Source organism: Penicillium concentricum (assembly GCF_028827145.1).
Source record: "Penicillium concentricum strain IBT 3081 chromosome Unknown utg000003l_segment0_segment0, whole genome shotgun sequence".
Taxonomy (NCBI): domain Eukaryota; kingdom Fungi; phylum Ascomycota; class Eurotiomycetes; order Eurotiales; family Aspergillaceae; genus Penicillium; species Penicillium concentricum.
The window spans coordinates 1942021-1961026 of NW_026622756.1; the positions used below are offsets into that span (position 1 = coordinate 1942021).

The following is a 19006-nucleotide window of genomic DNA, read 5'->3' on the forward strand; positions in this document are numbered from 1 at the left end:
ATGATTTTCATATATTTTACAGATAAATATACTGAAATGCGAAACTTGACATATATTGGACTTTCTAAGGGACTGACCGCCTACCAATTCCAGCACACTCTTTTTTTCTGCCCGCAGCACATACACCCCTCAGTCTGAGATCGTCCCCGACAACTTTATTTGATTCTGACCTTATTCATGCTAAATTTCTTTGGCCAATTACTTGCCGTCTCATTTCTGGATCTGCCTTAGCGGATCGGAGATTTAGGCCTTTCCTTGATCTGGGGAAACGAAGGGGGCCCGTTCCCACATTCTCGGCGGGGCTCCTGTGCTACTCGCACTTTCGACTAACCTCTGTCGCATCGAGTCTCTTCACCACAAGATGAATTGGCAACCTCAACAAGAGCCATTGAGGCAGTTGGCTCGCTACCTTCGCGACTCGCTCAATGGAGCCAACCTTCCAGCCCGAGCAGAGGCTGAACAGGTACTGCCTTTTCCTTTTTTTTGTGTCCTATTGAGCTTCTCAACGGTCGCCGCATATGCACTACCGCAAGATGGAAACTAACCTTGGAATTTCTTGTTACTAGATGCTCGCACAAGCGACCTCTTCCCCTGATTACGTCAATTACATCACCTACATCTTTTCCAATCCGCAAGCTGCTCCCCTGGCAGCCATTAACGAGAATGAATACCCTACTGTTCGATTTGCCGCCGCCGTAAACGTCAAGACGAAGATTGCCCTGGCTTACAGCACGATCTCCCCTGAAAGCTTGGCCTTCATCAAGTCCGCGTCTCTGGTTACACTCCGCGACACCGATCGCAATGTCTCGAGGGCTGCCGGTAATATTATCACCGCAATGGTGCTCCACGGAGGCCTCTTGTCCTGGCCTGAGATTGTGAATGAGCTATTGACTACTGTCGCTAATGCCAACGGGGATGTCCCCATGTCGGCTAGGGAAGCTGCAATGGATACTTTGTGCAAGGTCTGTGAGGACAACCGCAAGGTCCTGGATCGTGACTACCAGGGCCAGCGTCCCCTGGATATCATCATTCCCAGCTTGCTGCAATTCATTACGGTTGAAAACTCGCGCATTCGGATTGCTTCTCTTAACGCCATCCATGTTTTCTTGCCGTTCAAACCCCAGGCATTGGTGGCCTCGCTCGACCAATTCCTTTCGCAGTTGTTCAGAATTGCTGGCGATGAAAACACCAGAGTCCGACAAATGGTGTGCCAGTCGTTCTCCCAACTCGTGGAGACTGCGCCGGAAAAGTTGGCACCGCATATGGAAGGATTGGTCAGCTACATCATCATGCAGCAGCAGTCCAAGGACGACCCAGAGCTTGCACTTGACGCCGCCGAGTTTTGGATTGGTGCTGGAGAGCAAGAGTTATTGCAGGCCGAATTGGCTCCATACATGCACAAGATCATCCCGGTTCTTCTGCAAAACATGGTCTACGACGACGATGAAGTGGCTCGACTTATGGAAGAGCAAGATGATGCCGACGCCGAGGACCGTGCTGAGGATCTAAAGCCACAGTTTGCCAAATCGAAGGCTGATCGTTTGAACATGAACAAGTCAGGTGAACAGTCGGACGCGTCTCGCGCCCTCGAACAACAGGTAGAGGAGGTTGATGATGATGATTTGAGTGAAGGTGAAATCGAGGACTCGGAATTCGGAGATGATCCCTCGGGTAACTGGACTTTGCGCAAGTGCTCTGCTGCTGCGCTCGATGTCTTCTCCACCGTTTACCACCGTCCCGTCTTTGAAATCCTTCTGCCGTATCTGATGGAAACCCTGCGCCATGAGAGCTGGCCGAACCGAGAGGCTGCTGTTCTTACACTAGGTGCAGTGGCGGATGGCTGTATGGATGCCATCACTCCCCATCTCCCAGAATTGGTCCCTTACCTGATCTCACTCCTTAATGATGATCAGCCTGTGGTGCGACAAATTACTTGCTGGTGCTTAGCCCGTTATTCCGGTTGGGCAGCCCACCTTCGTGACCCAGCTCAGAAAGCCCAATTCTTCGAGCCCATGATGGAAGGCATCCTTCATCGCATGTTGGATAACAACAAGAAGGTTCAAGAAGCTGCTGCGTCAGCGTTTGCTAGCCTGGAGGAGAAGTCTGAAGATAATCTGGCGCCCTACTGCGAGCCTATCTTGCGCCAGTTTGTGGCGTGCTTCAATAAGTACAAGGACCGCAACATGTACATTCTTTATGACTGCGTGCAGACGCTCGCCGAATGTGTTATGAGCGAGCTGGCAAGACCCCATCTAATCGAGATATTGATGCCTGCCCTCATCGGTCGCTATAACTACATTTCTGATGATTCCAGAGAGCTCTTCCCATTGCTTGAATGCCTCGGATACATCTCTGCGGCGTATGGCGATTCCTTTGCCCAATTCGCACCGCCTCTCTTCGGCCGCTGCATGAAGATCATCTATGGAAATCTGCAAGCTTCTATTCAACCCACACATGCCGCGGCTGATGAGCCGGACAAGGACTTCCTTGTTACTAGCATTGATCTTCTTAGCGCCATCATCCAAGCCATTGACCCACAAAAGAGCGGCGAGCTCGTGGGTTCTTCACAGCCATCATTCTTCGAGCTCCTCCGCTACTGCATGGAGGATGAAAACTATGAAGTCCGCCAATCAACATATGCTTTGCTGGGAGACTGCGCCATCAGCATCTTCCCTCAATTGGAGCCCTTCCTTCCCACCCTTGTCCCGGTTCTGATTAAGCAACTTGACTTGGATCTGATTCGCGATGACGATCGTCATACTGGCTTCAGTGTTTTGAACAACGCCTGTTGGTCTTGCGGCGAGATCGCCGTCCACGAGAATGCCCCGCTTGCGCCCTACGCGGAGCAACTGTACCAAGGGCTCTTTACGATTATCACTAACGAGGAAATCATCGATTCGGTGAACGAAAATGCCGCGATGGCGTTGGGACGATTGGGATTCTGCTGCGCAGACCAGATTGCGCTTCATTTGAGCGAGTGTTCCGGGCCTTTCCTGAAATCAATGGATAAGATTGATTTCACCCGTGAAAAGGCCTCCGCCTTCCTCGGTTTCAACCAGGTCGTGATGAAGAACCCCCAAGCCATGGAGTCGAGCCTGCTCGATTACTTCCAGGCTATTGCTTCGTTCCCCGCCCGCTCGCTGGCACAGGAAGAGTACCGGGATATCCAGGCATCCTTCCAGCAGGTAAGATCATCTTTCCTTGGTTGTTAGTAATCTCCTACTAATCAATATGTATAAATACAGGTCCTCCAGGGATATAAGACCATGATCCCTGACTTTAGCAACTTCCTTGGTCAGCTACCCCCGGCCGTGGCCCAGACACTGCGCACCGTGTACCAGGTCTAAGTAGAGACCTTGGTGATCTCTGCTTACACATTGGTTACCGGGACGTCACTTGACGTCCACTCCTGTCTCAAATCGGGCTGGGATTGGGTTGGAGGGTAGGGAGATTGGGGGGGTCAGTACATAGGGGGTCAGCGGCCAGAATTTCACGTTAATAGAAAGAGGAGGGAGAAAGGGGGGACAAAATCATGGGAAGGAGCATCTGCGATTTAGCTGTGTTTTTACGTTACATCTCATGATTGCAAACATGGGCACGCATGACCCTTTATGATTTCTATTTCGTTGACTTTGCTTGATTCTTATTTTTTTGCATTGTGCATAGTCATCAAGTCAGGGCTGGCTCATAGGTTTATTTTTTTTTGGCTTCTCAGCGTTGGTTTTTGGGGGTTTTTTGCGTGGCATATTCATATCCCCTTTAGATAGATACCTAGATAGATAGGTCTTCGTAATGAAGATCTCAAACAATATTTCTGAATATTTGGAGTGTAGATTTAGCTTATGTTTCGCAGCATTGAAGTACGCTTTAGAGTGACTTTTGCTTTCTAACCTCTTAATCGTTTCGGGGCATCTTGTATTGAGTTAATATTTGTAAGTATAAAGATACCGAATATATTGTATTGTTCTTGTCTTACCCACCTATGGACTAAACCAATCCCCTTCGAAGTAATCAACTTATTAATAGTAAGTATCCTTGTTGCTTGATGGGTATTGGAATCATTTTCCCGGACCTTTGTTCGCCATATCCGTTGGCCTACTACACACACCAATCATTGCTACCAGTGAAATTCTAATTCCTTACATTTTTTCTACTTTAGCAATCCTATTTGCCTATAAAGAACAAAGCTGGATGAATAGATTGCGTGCTAATACCAGCGCATGTCACATCTATTTCGTTCACATATCTCCCTCACATCCGTGCCTGGCACAAACTATCCACCCCCGGGGCAACTCGAAAGCAGATACTTTGGAAGATCGCTCGCTAAACCTTGGACCGTGGACCAATAGACGGAGAAAAAGCAAATCAAAAGATTAAGATCAGCAGGGCCCTAGCAATCTCCGAACTGCAGAATTATTTTTGGATCGACGATGCAGACACTATGCACCATAGTCACCTGCCCTTAATAACCTAGGTATTACATATCACATCTATGTTGTACAAGAAATCAAGAAATCACATCCCCTTTTACTAAAAAGCCCTAAGTTGTATATTTTGTAAGTAAACAACACAGGGTAAAAAGCTAAAAGGCAAAAGAAAGTAATATAAGCCCCAAATCCCGACCCTCGCCTAACTTATAATTAAATCGTCGGTAACTAAATCCCCAACACCATTCCCCAACCGATTGGCCGCTCAGACAAAAACCGCCCGAAATACCAAGACGCGAGCCTTTCCCTTAACTACTCTTTTTCACGAACCCGGAACGCCATGCAAATTCCCCACTCTATACCCTGTGATTAAAATGCCATGTGTCGATGACAGACGTTGATGCAAATGTTGTGTAGCGTACCGGGCGTTCGGTTCTTTAGTGCGCGCCATTGGCCCCAAGGCGTCGGGTTATCTAGCTTTATGCCTGTTGCGGCTTGCAAGATGGGGTTATTGTGGACTGAGTTCCTGGCTTTCGGTGGGGATTCCCGAGTTCCGGGGGTTTTGGCTATGCCCTAAATGGGGGATATCTCACGAATTCGAGGTTTTTTTTTTTTTCATTTATATAGTGCTTTCAGTGGTAAATGGTGTTAGGTTGATTTTGGGAGGTTTTGTCAGGGTTTAATTTTCAGCCTCAGCCGCAATATATTTTCTGTGTTATCTTCCCAAAGTTGTGTTGGACAGTCTAGGCTGTGGTCTGAGACTTTCCACCTGAGACTCTTTTACTTTTGTGGATATGAAGGGGCTGAAACTTTGAAAATCAATTTTTATTTTCACAGATCTATGAAACAGACAGGAGAGATCCGGTCTTTAGAAACATTCCATGAAACATAGACGACCGTCCTCGTTTTTGATGCAATGTCCCAGGTTCAGCTCACTCTCTTGGATATTTCCTTCGCCGTCATCGAGCTGCGCATGTAGCATAGGTTCGTTTCCATCTAGCTTGAAGACCACGTCGCGTGAACTCTTTGAAAAGTTTCGGTCGCCCCAGGAGAATTGCCCTAGATTGGCGTAATATTAGTTTCTGGTCAGGGAAGAGAGGGTGGGCTGATCTCGGTGCCGGGAAGTATAGGGAACAGAACTAGAATTGGCGTGTTCTTACCTTTCTTTGCCCCGAGGAATTGATCCAGATCTAACTCTGAATATCTAGGTTCCCCCGAAGGTCGCTGACAATAAGCAGTGAGGAGGTGCTTATCCTTGATCTTGATGTCGGTGGATGATCTGTGGAAGCCCATTTTGGCGTGAGCTGAAATATCCGCGTGAGGTAGAATCAACCAATGATAAGTATGAAAATATGGGATGTGTATATGCAATTTATTTGGTGTCTGTTGTCTGTTGTCCCGGCATGCGAGAACAGTTAGGTTGTGCAAAGTGGCATGAGAAAGAGAAGAGACGAGAATAAAAATTGATGCTCATGATATGGAGGAATGTCCATGAATTGTTGCCTCTAATGACATCGATATGGTGTAGATGTCTGTGGCCATTTGGTATTATGGAGGCGGGTGGCTCTGGCATCATGTTTTTTTCATTATGACACCCGATATAGGGTGGAAGTATACATGTAAGCTATACCGAGAAATGTGATATTCTCTACTATACTGTTAAAGTCTACAAGAGAGTACTGTTTACCCAGGTAAAAGGTCATGATGATCTCACTATAGATGTCAGCCTGGCACAGTGTCGGGCATTAGTTTCGGGCAATAATAAAGATAATATGGTGGCTTGGGAACAGGGTTGACGCTAAAGACTCTAAAGGATGTTATAACTTAGGGCTACGGAGTAGCTAGTACTCCGAAGACAGGCTATTTTTCCTTAAATAATAAACTTTCCCCAAATCTCGATATTAAACGAGATATCTTGTCCGCTCTTTTAAGCCGAGCTTTACATATCCAAAGTCTCTTAGATGAGAGGCATTTAACTTACATGTATGCAGATAACCTACATGACCAGGCCAGTGTACAAAAATCAGTCTCCACAGTCTAGGATAGCCCAAGTCTCGGCATAATAAAGTTGGTTAGCGTATAATTCCACGGGCTGTGTTTTCTGGGAGTTTCAAGATCACATCTGTTTGATGTGTTTGAAGTCACTAGACCAGAAAGGGTACCCCCGCGGAGGTATCCTAATTATAATGAACTTCCGATATTCTGACGCAGAAATAGCTAGACTGAAAAAATAAAAGTACCTTTTGGCCCCCAACCTTGACCGCGTTAGGCCTGATGTTGCGACAAGCGAGTCTTATACTGATTGGACAATATATTCACATAGAAAATAGATTGAACACTTCCGACCCATTTTTCTTTTTCTATTGAAGCCTTTTATAAGCCTTAAAAGGAAGGCGCGTATTGCCAAGTCAAACTGGTCAAACACCTATGTGATGACGTAATGTGCGACCTCATGGTGCCACGTGTTGAAGTCCAAGGTGGCACACCGACACTTAGACTCTGCGTCTGATCCCCAGAAAACGTGGGTGTCACATCTACTCTTTGAATTACCCTTAACAATATAGAGTGCTATTCTTTCTATATTGTATGAGATTCAACCCCTGGACCTTGCAGGAATTACTATCTGAAAACTAATATCCCCGCCGAGAAACCATTTCATTTCCCACTTTGGGCTGATTGACGTACACTGTCAGGCTCATGGGTTTCCCTACGTTCCAGCCCAGTGGTAACTTCACCGGAGAAGCAGATAGGGTGGTTCCGGGGGCCAAGTTAGTGTCAGGATAAGGGATGCGAGGAGAAAAAAAAAGTGAAATTGAGATGTGCAGTGATCCCGATAGATTGGTCTTAGTCTTACACCCCTGGTTGCGAACTAAATGTTCAAGTTGCCTTGAATTCCCCCAGGTTCCCAAGGGGCGTAAGAGTGGTTTCTTTTTTTTTTTTTTTTTTTCCTCTACAGTTAAGTATATTTTGGAATTCGGTTGCGATTACCGAGTTCAGCGTTTAATATCCCATCTGACTCACGGGCGGGTAGAAACGGCCGACTTCCGCCTGTCAGGCCAAGCTTGAATCTTAGCGAAAAGAGTTCACGTCTGAGATGGGCGTCTAGGATAGACTGCTTTTTTTTTCCCAACAGGGCTAACGGTCATTGACAGCGACCCACAATCCAGGGTTCAGATCGAAGGGCTGAGGCAAGTCGATCGATTATATTTTCCTATCCTTTTGGAAGTCTGGGGTCTGTGAACCCCTGCATACTCTTGGAGCTATCTTCACTGGAAGGATGAAAGAGAAAAAAAAAAGCAACAATGAATACACATCAGCTTCTGTGGACCCTTTGCCTTCTAGCATCTAAAGCATCTATAAGCAATAGAGTGCTCTATACGGAGTAAACCAGAATAGATTGGGGGCCAAAGGTCTTTAAAAAACAAATAAAAAAATCTCCACATGGAATATTTTAATACAAGGCTCGCAGCCTAACTAGGCTATATAAGCTTCCCCATGTGGTCCCCGATGCCTGAAATGACCGAGTGCTATATTAGACCATAATAAACATTATTTTCTTTTCTTTTCTTAGCTCTGTACCCAGAGGCTCAAAATCTCGATCGTCACTGGAAAATAAGACTAAAAGTGAAATAAGTGAAATAAGTGAAATTTAAAGATATCTTACTCCAGAAAATGTAGCCTTTTCCCCCTCTTCCCTTTCCCCTTCTCTCTCTCTCTCTTCACAGATCTTCCTCGTATTCTCCACGTGCTTAATTCAACTTGAACTACCGCCCCCAAAGCTATTTTTGGACTAGGGCATATCTCAGCTTCTATAACAGAACATACTTGCCCTTTCACAGAGTCGACTCCAATCCCAATCTCCCAACATGGTCGGTCCAGGCGGTGGTCCACCACGCAAGAGTCACACCAAATCCCGTACCGGCTGCAAAACATGCAAGAGAAGACATATTCGATGCGATGAGACCTTCCCGCAATGGTTTGTTCCTTTAATCCATAGTATATCCCCGACTAATTCCATATAGCCGGAATTGCACAAAACACAACTGCCGATGTGACTACCAGGATGCGGCCACTCCCCGTGGTAGTCCCCCCGCGCCGCGCCGCGGTCCTGACCTCCTCATTTCGCCAGATATCGAAATGGAAATAGACAGTTGGCATCGCACCGGCGTGCCTCCGTATCCGGAGCTTTTGCAGTGTCCGCGATCCGGGTGGTCTGGCTTGTCGAGGACTGATCTACGCTTGATTCACCATATCATTGGACTTTCTATTGATTTGCATCGTCGAGGGTTGAGTGGTTGCACTGTCTGGGCCCAGAAAATGCCCAAGTGAGTACTCTCCAGACTGTGGGGGTGTCGTTCTTTACTGACGAGTGACATTCTATAGTTTCCTGGCTATTGCGTTGGGCAGCGAGTTCGTTATGAGCTCTATCTTGAGCTTTTCGGCGTTTCATCTGGCGTTTCTTACACGGGACCAGGAGACTAGGCAACTAGCTTTCCGTCATAAAGTCACGGCTCTCCAGGGACTGCAGACCGCTCTGGCATCCTTCTCGAAGGAGAACTGCGATGCAATTCTCGCAGCTTCGGTTCTTTTATCATGGCAGGCGACAGAACAGTGAGTGTTATAGATCGGCTCCTTGGAAATTCCCCCAAACTAACATCAGAACAGTCAAAGTTGGGCGTCTTTGCAACATGGCATCTCCGGCGTCCTAGAATCCATGCATCCATATTGGAAGCAAGAGTCAGATCTGGCACGGTTCATAGAAAACCAACGAGCAGTGAGCACGGCAGATCCTTCAATGGCCGGTGTCTATCAACCCCTCGACGAAGACATGCTACATCTGGATCAAACTATCCAGGCCCTTCGAATGACACAGAAACGCGTTTCCCACAACCTCGAGCACTCCCAACGCCTAGGAGAGCTCATCGAATTCACCCAGCAATTCCGCGATGACTTCCCCAACCAGACAACCGAACAATCATTCGAAAGCATCCAAACCCTCCGCCGCTGGCTCTTCTGGCTCCCACCATCCATGCTCCGAAGTACCGAATCGGACACCAGCGCCCTCCCAATCCTAGCCCAATTCTTCGCCGTCGGCATCTCTCTCGACCGCTTCTTCCCAGAGTTAGGCGGTGCATACCTAGGCGCTCTAGCTATCACTCCTATCGAAGAGATGTACCGCATAATAGCCACCCACAACGCCGCAGATCCCTTCAACACTGACTTCCGTTTACCCATGGAGCTCATGGATCTTCCCCGTAGAGTTGTCGCCCGCCATCGCAGCCGCCTCTCCCTCCCCTGGTCCCCCCGCTCATCAGTCGACCACTACTCCCCTGGCCCACCCAGTCCTTTCCACGCGATCCACGAGTACCCACTCGTCGCCTCTTCCTCGCCTGCTTCCGCCTCACCTTCATACGCATCAACTTCATACGCCTCTCCTTCTTACGCCGCTTATACCCCGCCCTTGCATTCCCCTCCTGCCGTCAATATTGCCAACTCTCCCTTCCCCATCCAAGACGGCTATGTCTCCGCCGCACCCTCGCATTCCCTATACCCGCCCTCCCCACAGCTCCTCGATAACCAGGACGTACACCTCGGTCTCTCGGATCTGGGTCACAGCCATGCCCATTCTCATCACACTCCCATTCCTCATTCAGCGGCGTACACCCCGCCATATGGTGGTGAGGTACTGTGCGCTGATTTGCCACGCGCGGATGGCACCCTCGGTCTCAATATGGAGGTCTATCCGCAGACACATCCGTTTGAAATGCCGGGCTTGGCTGCTCCCGCTTCACTTTGGACTTGATCGTACTGGATTGATGAGATGAAGCTATCTATACCGAAAAAAACACAAAAACATGGGAAATTTTGGACTACCATCCTGAAGGTTGGTCAGTCGGGTTCTGGCTATTGGGTACCAGGGAAATTGGAAGACATATACTTCTCTCATTTTCTGAAAATATGGAGGCTACGGAGTTATGTTCTACTGGGAATTTGGACCTAGAGAACATGTGCTTTTTTGGATTATACGCGAGTCTTTCGGTTTCACCACTCGACTCTTTTCTCTTATATATATTCCGTCCTTGTTTTTGTTGAGCATGAGCGTTGATGCGCGATCTTGTGTCCGATATATTCGGGTTGGATTTAATACTCGCACACGGAGGGAAATCATTCGTACTGATATTTTGATATTGATATATATACCCTGATTTTATTATATCTTCTGTTAATTGACTTGAACTGTCTGTATATTTTGTAATGTGTCTAATCGTCAGAACTATAGCCATCTTGAAAACAGACCCCCACCCCCAACGAAAAACCATTCCCTCACCATAATATCCATACATCCATATCTAAAGATAGCAACCCCCTCGTCACTCTCCGAATACATCTGCATCTCACGATCGACAGGTACCCAAACCCCCAAAAACAGCCACCGGTAATCCATCACCACAGACCCGTTCCTAAGAATAGACAACCTAAAAGCACGGGACGCATATTAGAGGAATTTAACCTACAGATCCGTCCCTCTGATTGGCAATCGATATACCCCGCCGACCCTTCTCCAGACCTCGTATTCGGCCGCTCTCTTGGCTCCTCACGATCCATCCAAATGCGGTAGCAAGTCCCCGAGCTAGCACCGATTTGGTTCCGGAAGATTTGAACATATGTCCGTATATCGATATGGTATAAGCGTATGGTGGATTTGGATTGCGGTTAGGATGATTGTTGGTATCGGGGGTTGAGTCTTCTTCATGCATTAACGGACGGAGTATGAGATCATCTTTTGTAGGTTCTAGCCCTATCTGTTGGATATTTTTGGGTTTCTTTACACAATGCTCGCTCAGATTCAGGGTCTGTTGAAGGAATGAATTGGGTTGTTCGTATTATTATACGGTTGGATCTTCGCGGGAACTGGAATTGGGTTAGTGATCGTCCCCCCCCTCGTGTTTTCTATATTTATCTTCACTTTTTTTTTCTGCAGTTGAATACCTGGTCTTGGGGCTCTTGCTTTATACTCTATTTGTGGATATCACTCCGTCGGTTGTCGGAGGTGGAGATTGAATGGGAATATGGAGTTCGCGTCTTCGATGGCACTCTTCGTCTGGGTCTTTGCACCAAAAGATGGTCAATGCTGCTTAGTCTGTGCGTAAATGGGATTGGAAGATTTGGTGCGTCTAGTTATGGGTCTGGGTTGAACTATTTTTGGTTTGGAGATCGGGGATATTCGTCTGTTCGCTTTGTTTCCTCTCTGTTCGTTAACGCCCTGGAAGAGTAGATTTACTGCTGGTTCTGCTTTCTACCCCCATGTCTAAGGTACTCGGTCAATTTGCTTGGGATTGTGTCATATCATTTCTTCAAAGATTGAGGAACAAGTATAACTAATCACTTCTGTTGATACATAGTATCCAAGAATATTGTATACTACGTTTTCTGACTTTCGGCGTCCAGGGTCCATCTTTGCTTGAAGTGAGATTTTGAGACCGGTAAATACTTTATTCTTTTTCCTAAATTTCAATATGATTACACATTGCGTGCTGTCCTAATCTGCTAGGAATTATAGTCACCTTCTATACTTTATAGTGGATATGCACGTGACTTGAGGCTATACTTTCACGTGACAATGACATAACCGCATTCCCGTTTGGGGAAGAAAGCAACCTCGATATCGACAACACAACAACTTCCATCAATTGCCCTCAGTATCCATCACAGACAGTCAAAATGGCTGATGTAGGTGGCTGGAGCACCATCGAGTCAGATGAGGTACCATAACCTCCCAGATCTATCCAAGCAGCATACTAACCCAAGCTAGGGTCTCTTCACCTCTCTGATCGAGACACTCGGAGTAAAGGACACCCAATTTGAAGAACTCATCTCCCTAGATGCAGACACAATCCGGTCACTAGGGTAAGCAATAAATCCTCACCACAATTCCACCACATCCAAACTCTTTACCTAAAGCTTCAAACTAACCCAACCACAACCAGCCCCGTCTACGGCGTAATTTTCCTCTTCAAATGGACCCGCGAAACAAACAGCGCACGCGCCGAAGTCCCCCTCGACGGAACCTACGACCAAACATCCCCAGAAAACCTCTTCTTCGCAGCACAAACCATCCAAAACGCCTGCGGCACCCAAGCAATCCTCTCCGTAATCCTAAACCACGACACCGCCGCCTCCCCCCAACCAGCCATAACGCTCGGCGACGAGCTCCGCTCATTCAAAGAGTTCACAACCGGGTTCCCTCCCGAACTCCGCGGCGAAGCGCTCTCGAACTCTGAAGCAATCCGCAGCGCACACAACAGCTTTGCGCGGGCGAGTCCGTTTGCGGATGAGACTGCTCGACCACAGGATGACGAGAAGGGAGCGGACGTTTACCATTTCATTGCGTATACGCCTGTGAACGGGACGTTGTATGAGCTTGATGGATTGCAGCCGTATCCTATTAGCCATGGGGAGTGTGGGAGCGGTGAGTTTCCTGAGAAGGTGATTGAGGTTTTGCAGAGGCGGATTTCGAGATATCCGCCTGAGGAAACGCATTTTAATCTAATGGCTGTTGTGAGGGATCCCAGGGCGAGGGCGAGGGAGATTGGGGATGTGGAGACGCTCGAGAGGGAGGAGAGGAAGAGGGCTGCGTGGCAGTGGGAGAATACTTTGAGACGGCATAATTTTGTTGGGTTTATTGGGGAAATTTTGAAGGGGGTTGTTGGGGCTAAGGAGAAGGATGCTGAGGGGAAGGCTTATGAGGAGTGGGTTGAGGGTGCGAAGAGGGAGACGAGGAAGAAGCTTGAGATGCGTCGGTAGAGGGTTGGAATCTTTTTCTATTTCTGATTTTTCTACGGTGGCATTTCAGATACCCTTTGTGAGATGATGAAATAAGACAAGATATGGTATTCGATGATGATGTTGAAACCCCAACGCTATAGTATAGTAGATACATGTAGGTGTGATAAATCACCGATTTGACGCAGTATGTACTAGCGTCCACATTGTAAATCATGATAATGTGTATGAACAAGTCTCCGTGAAGATTTATCGTTAATTCTCCTCCAATTCTCAGTATGCAACAAGTCGTGACTTGACATGCTCCAATAGAGGCGCAGGCAGTTCCTCTGGCTTGATCAGATTCAGTGTCAGCAGATCACCCCAGAAGAACATGACTCGGTCCTGCGCGTAAGCCAGGTAGTCAAAGTCTCCGTCATCTTCTTCTTCGACATCCGCTTCCGCAGGCGTCTTAGGGTCATCGCCGTTGCGAGCTGCAAGCATCTCGGCAATGCCTTCTTCCATGCCAGGCACCTTGGCCTGGACAATACCCCAAGCCACCCACTGCGCGGAGTTCATCGCCCGCCACATCCGGGTCTGCTGCATGAGGAATTGCACCTCCGCCTCAAGTTCAGCCTCTCTGGACTGCTCGTTTTGCGAAAGGCGAGAGCTGGGTCTATCGGACACATCGTCCAAATCCAATGGTGCAATCACAGCAGAAGTGCGAGCGCGAATGGTTGGCGAGGCCAGAGGTGAGATAGCTCCGCTGGCGCTGGATGGTCGGTGGGTAAGGTAGGTTGAGACGAAATGGTACTGCTGGTCCGGTGTCGGGTAGGTGCGGTTGTTGCAAGCCCATGAGCGCTCTTCGTCATGGTAGTTGTAGCACCACTCGGTCTGTTGCAGTTAGCATCCATTCGGATTCGCGGTTGAATAGTAGACTTACAAAGTGGTTGGCGAACTCCAGGCCACGGGTATTGGCAGAAGAGTACTCGAAGTCGATAACGATGAGCTGTTTGTGCTCATTTGCAGGCAAGAGTAGCGGTGACTCCGTGGCCGGCTCCATACGAAGTAGATTGCCATATTGAGTCTAGACAGTACGTCAATAACATAACCAAGAAAGGTGAAGATAGAAGCTTACATCATTGTGTGCAAATACAAGCTGTCGCTTGATCTCCGCATTTCCACCAGAGCTGGCAACCAACCATTGCCGGTACTTTTCCACGGCTTTGCGGAACACGTCCCACTTTACGCCGCATACATAGCCGCGACGACGCCATGGCTCCAGTGCCGCTTTGGTCTCATTTTGAGGGGATTCGATTTCTTTGTCCAGCCAGGTCATCACTTGCTCGCAACGATCTACCCACTTATCCCAGTTCTTGAAGATCATAGGACCGCCTTCGCGTTCTTCTTCAAGAAGTTCAACGCCATCATGCAATTCTCTCATCCGCTTGGCAACCTGCTTCGCCGTTTCGGGCATCCGCAGCTCCTTGGGAGTGAGTGGGCGAGCCTCAAAGTACTCTTCGAAACGGCCATTGCGGAAAGTTCCAAGAATGCGTGGGCCGATGTTCTTCTTTCCGAGACGACGAAGAATCTGTAGCTCATTCTCTCGGTCGATTAGATGATCGACCTGAGGACCGTAGATACGCAAGAGAAGCTTGCTGTAAGACTAATTAGCTGTGTCTCCAAAGTAAGAAAGGCAATTCGTTGCTTACGGCGGGGGCTTTCTTGAAACCAGACTGTTGCTATCGGTCTTGGGAGGAGGCAGATTCTTCGGTGGTTCAACTACATACACGGCGTTCGTGAGAGCACCGCTGAGTCTGACCACCTCAATCTCTCCCGCCAAATCCGCGGGAACCCTGCGCCAGCCCTTAAGCTGTAGAGTGTGCACAAGACGCACGATCTCGGACTTGAAAATCACCCAAGCCTCTGCATCCTTTGCTTGCTTCACACTCGCACTGGAATCGGCGATCTCTTCTACTGCAGCGCCACCGGTGTAGGCAAGTGTCTTTGTATTGTCAAGGACAGCTTCCACGCTTGGTGGGGCCGCATCGACATCTGTGAGTTCCGACTCGGATGCCGAGCCTCTTCGTAGGCCTCTAAGACGATGTCGAGATTGCCGTTTGACAGGCTGTCTGTGGGTCAAGCCCATTGCACTGGCGGGCCGGGTAGTCGCATATTGGAGGAGGATCTTTTCCAGTTTATCCAGGGAAAAGGTGTTCTCCGAGGTGTTTGAGCTGGGTCTTTCTAGGGCATCATCTTCTGCAGCTGATTCGTTTTGCTTTGTTGCATGGGAGGGTGACTCGGCTTTCCGTGCTTTACGATTCTGTCGTCTGACTTTCTCATGGTGAAGCCATTCGTATACTTGGTGAAATAGACCCTGCTGGGGATCTTCTTCGGATCTGGCGTGATGCTCTTGGTCCTCGCGATGGTTGCAACACGAGTGATCGTCCAGAGAAGGCATGGTGAATGGTTGCGCAATGGGCTTTTGGGGACTGTGAGCCCAATACTATTTCAGATGTGTTCTGTTCGGCGGGGAGCCGAGAACAGTTCCACTTGCAACGTCCTAGTCAAAGAGCTGATATCCAAGTCCGTGAATCTGTTGGGAATTAGTTGGGATTAAGAACGAATGATTCAAGTAGGCTGAGGCGAGAGTCGCCTCCGAGATGGAATTACAGGGGACAACGTGTATAAGAGCACACGGCGATACAGTTGATTCCCTAACTACAGGAGATTGGCAGATGGAAAGGAGAGCCTACCTGGAAAAGAAAAAAAAAAGGTCGGGTAAGCCAAGACACGGAGGCTCAAAGTCTTATCTCTTGAGCACGCGACCAGTTGCAAAAGCAATTTCTAGCCAAAAAAGTGTCCAGTTGAAATGATTCTTCAAGATAAAAGGGGGAAACCAAGGTGGGGGAAATAATTGGACCCCTTAAAATCCAGTAACGGGTGGCCAAGCGAACGGAAACGTCCAGGAAATTAGTCCTTTGGTCCTTAGACTGCTACCCATAGATTCAAATCTGGGGAAATTCAGTATTAAATGGAACTCCAGAGTAAAAGGCAGAGCACTGAAAAAAGAAAAAGAGTCCTGGATCTGGACTCTGGGGGAATATGTCCCCCCCAAAAAAAGTGGCGAAAAAAAAAAAAGGTGCTTATCAGCCAGCTCAGGTGACTGTTTCGGGTGCCTGGCTAATCGGGCCAACCGTTTACGAAGTACTTCGTACTTATCGCACTTCCAAGTAATCCGGGGTAGCCCCCGGGGCCATGAAAAGGTTTGTAGGGTCTCGCAATATTCGGGAGTCGCATTCAAGGCGTACAGAGTATTCGATAGCGGTTGATGGGGATTTGGGGCCATAGCTTTCTCGTCATCGGCACCAGATGCGGAAAGAGGAAACACCGCGTTAGGAAGCTGGGCGATATGGGTCAATAATATAAGTTCATGGCGCTCATGGCTTGCAATTTGTCGCATGTGGGAGATGAGCTGGTACCAAAGGCTTTTCTTTGGTCTCGGCTCCGGTCTAGTAGGGAACGTCGAGGCATATCAGCCAGGGTATGGAGTGTATAGCATGTGTATACTGGAGGTCTGGCATTTTCAGAGTCTCTGGCAGATGTCTGTTGGAGACATGAGTGTTGACAGACATAGAAAAGAGGATGGGAGGTTGTTCAGGTGGAAGGGGTGTGCAGAGAGGGGAAGCTTAGTAAATTACCGTATTGGTCTATGGTATTGTTCATGCATCAACATTTGAATCAATGGAATGATATCACATTTCAAGGATTAAATAAATTATAGCTATATTTCAAGCATTATGTTCAAGGTGTTGCTAGGCCTTCTCTGTACTTGGTAGGTGGGACAGCACTCGTCCCTTATCCTCTTGCCGATCATGGACATCTTCACACTGATGACAAGTTATTAATCACTTCCGAGTCTCATAGCATGCTAAGGAGAAGAATGCACAAGAGAAATTGTGAGAAACCATGTTTTTATCCTGCTCCCTTGCCAGCCTTATGATACACACGATTTGGCCTCGGGGTAATCCAGTAGAACAGTGAGGATACAAGAATGTGAGCCAAGAGAACTTGATAGACCTTCATTCATGAAGATTGCGGGGATTGACGTACACAATACGTGTATTGTGGTCTTCTATGAATGGCGTTTTGATGTCCCAACCATTGAGGTTGTGAAGATCCATGACTTTGGCACCAAGTGGCTGATCCTCTTGAGGCCATCTTATAAGAGCCCAGCCACGCTTTTTCTCATGTCGCAGCACATAGACTGGGAAGACCTTTTTGATTTTGTGAGCCGTATTAAAGTCGTAATCAAGATGATTAATGTCGACAACAATGAAGGTACGTTCATCCCATACATCAAAAGCGACAGGCAGTACCCGCGGGTCATTTTCCCAGCCAGGAAAAACCTCGCTGACAACGCCCTTGGCCGAGTCGCGGTAATTTTCAGTATCCAGACTTTTGGTCCTCACTTTAATCACAATTCGTTTTGCAACGTCATTTTCCAAGATCACTTTCCGTACGTCGGAAATGCTGCCTATGGACGCCATGCCGCATGTTTGATGTTTGCACCAAGAGGTATACGGAGGTGTTCGAGCACCAGGACTTTTGGAGAAGAGACTTGAGGATGAAAGAATACATATGCAGATATGCAGGTAACCATGCCTTCTTATATCTGGCACTGTTGATAATAACGCTAATCCTAGAATGGCAGATGCCTAAAACGACTACTCCTTACCTCGTCTTGTTTATCGTAATCAAGTTCACATCACGGAAAATGAAAAGAAACAAAGGGATTCCTCATCCGAGATGGAGAAATTTTTGAATATTTTGCACATTTGCCGGGGACTAATGGTCGTACGGAGTAGTATATTGACTATTCCTAAACCACCCGAGCAGTCTTGCGAGTACTTGCTATCCCAAGTGATCGGGGGTCCAAGCGAAGATAAAAGAGAGTCGAGACTAAAGGTAGAAGAGGCGTAAATAGCGTGGAAGATCGAGAGGTAAGCAAGATGTCGATGTATTATGCCTAAATAGTTTCTTTCTTGCTTTAGACCAGCGCTATCTACTTAAACATGACCGTCTTTCAAATCTTTCGCTAGACCGTACTTGCGATCAACCCAACTCTTTTCTATTTGCCGATCATGATATAACTGATATTTTGCTACAGTGGACATTCTACGAACTATCTCGGACCCCGCACATGTTGCGTCGTGTTTGCATCGAACTGGATGATATCTTTAGTCCTGGCTCACACCCAACCCATATTCGAGATCAAATCTTAGAACACAGAGAGAACATTCTCCAAAGAACGAGCTATACCTCTGCCGTTATCAAGGAAATTCTTTGTCTGTATCCACCAGCTAGGACATCGCGCTTTCCGCCCCTAACACTGGGTTCAGCATTCGGCTATCGAATTTCAGGAGATGTGCCTGGATGGATTGTTGCTTTACAACTGCGAGAGTATTATACAGCGTGACCATACCGTATATGGTGACAAAAGCGATCAGTTATTCCCTAACGGTGGTTGGAAACCGGCAAGTGTTTGGCGGGCCTTCGAGTGCGGACCACGCAACTGCATTGGATAAGAGTTCGCGAACATCGAAGCGCTTGTGACTCTTACATGTGCGACACGGCAATATAATTGAGAGAACGCAGGACTTGGGACAACTAAGCGGGATGAGTCAAGTGCGCTGATTGAAAACAATAATGGACAGTACGAATTCAGTCAGAGCTGTATAATGTAAGTACTCGACGGGACTACCGGCGGGGCGGGAAGTGATATGTGGTTACTAACAGGGCTCAGACACTGGAGA

At 47.8% G+C, this 19006-nt stretch overlaps 7 protein-coding genes across 7 annotated transcripts; 4 read left to right on the plus strand and 3 right to left on the minus strand.

The window, feature by feature from the left end:
* Positions 1-361: 361 nt before the first annotated feature.
* N7517_008566 (putative importin beta-2 subunit) lies at positions 362-3347 on the plus strand (the record flags this gene model as incomplete). Its single annotated transcript, XM_056726296.1, has 3 exons — positions 362-463; positions 567-3185; positions 3246-3347. The coding sequence occupies 3 exons, from the start codon at positions 362-364 to the stop codon at positions 3345-3347; spliced, it is 2823 nt and encodes a 940-aa protein (XP_056577147.1).
* A 1948-nt stretch (positions 3348-5295) lies between these two features.
* N7517_008567 (CVNH domain-containing protein) lies at positions 5296-5720 on the minus strand (the record flags this gene model as incomplete). The annotated part of the gene is made up of 2 exons (XM_056726297.1): positions 5296-5486; positions 5588-5720. The coding sequence occupies 2 exons, from the start codon at positions 5718-5720 to the stop codon at positions 5296-5298; spliced, it is 324 nt and encodes a 107-aa protein (XP_056577148.1).
* A 2573-nt stretch (positions 5721-8293) lies between these two features.
* Positions 8294-10230, plus strand: N7517_008568 (putative C6 transcription factor RosA-like; the record flags this gene model as incomplete). Its single annotated transcript, XM_056726298.1, has 4 exons — positions 8294-8403; positions 8450-8752; positions 8811-9038; positions 9093-10230. The coding sequence occupies 4 exons, from the start codon at positions 8294-8296 to the stop codon at positions 10228-10230; spliced, it is 1779 nt and encodes a 592-aa protein (XP_056577149.1).
* A 1919-nt stretch (positions 10231-12149) lies between these two features.
* N7517_008569 (putative 26S proteasome-associated ubiquitin C-terminal hydrolase) lies at positions 12150-13232 on the plus strand (the record flags this gene model as incomplete). The annotated part of the gene is made up of 3 exons (XM_056726299.1): positions 12150-12191; positions 12241-12335; positions 12416-13232. 3 exons carry the CDS (start codon positions 12150-12152, stop codon positions 13230-13232), a joined length of 954 nt encoding a protein of 317 aa, XP_056577150.1.
* Positions 13233-13484: 252 nt separating this feature from the next.
* On the minus strand, positions 13485-15651 carry N7517_008570 (uncharacterized protein; the record flags this gene model as incomplete). The annotated part of the gene is made up of 4 exons (XM_056726300.1): positions 13485-14084; positions 14134-14277; positions 14329-14848; positions 14903-15651. 4 exons carry the CDS (start codon positions 15649-15651, stop codon positions 13485-13487), a joined length of 2013 nt encoding a protein of 670 aa, XP_056577151.1.
* Positions 15652-17272: 1621 nt separating this feature from the next.
* Positions 17273-17740, minus strand: N7517_008571 (uncharacterized protein; the record flags this gene model as incomplete). The annotated part of the gene is made up of 1 exon (XM_056726301.1): positions 17273-17740. The coding sequence occupies one exon, from the start codon at positions 17738-17740 to the stop codon at positions 17273-17275; it is 468 nt and encodes a 155-aa protein (XP_056577152.1).
* Positions 17741-18246: 506 nt separating this feature from the next.
* On the plus strand, positions 18247-18806 carry N7517_008572 (Cytochrome P450; the record flags this gene model as incomplete). Its single annotated transcript, XM_056726302.1, is given in 2 exon segments — positions 18247-18653; positions 18665-18806. Coding segments are annotated over 2 exon segments (549 nt in total), but the record flags the coding sequence as incomplete, so codon positions are not given.
* Positions 18807-19006: the final 200 nt, after the last annotated feature.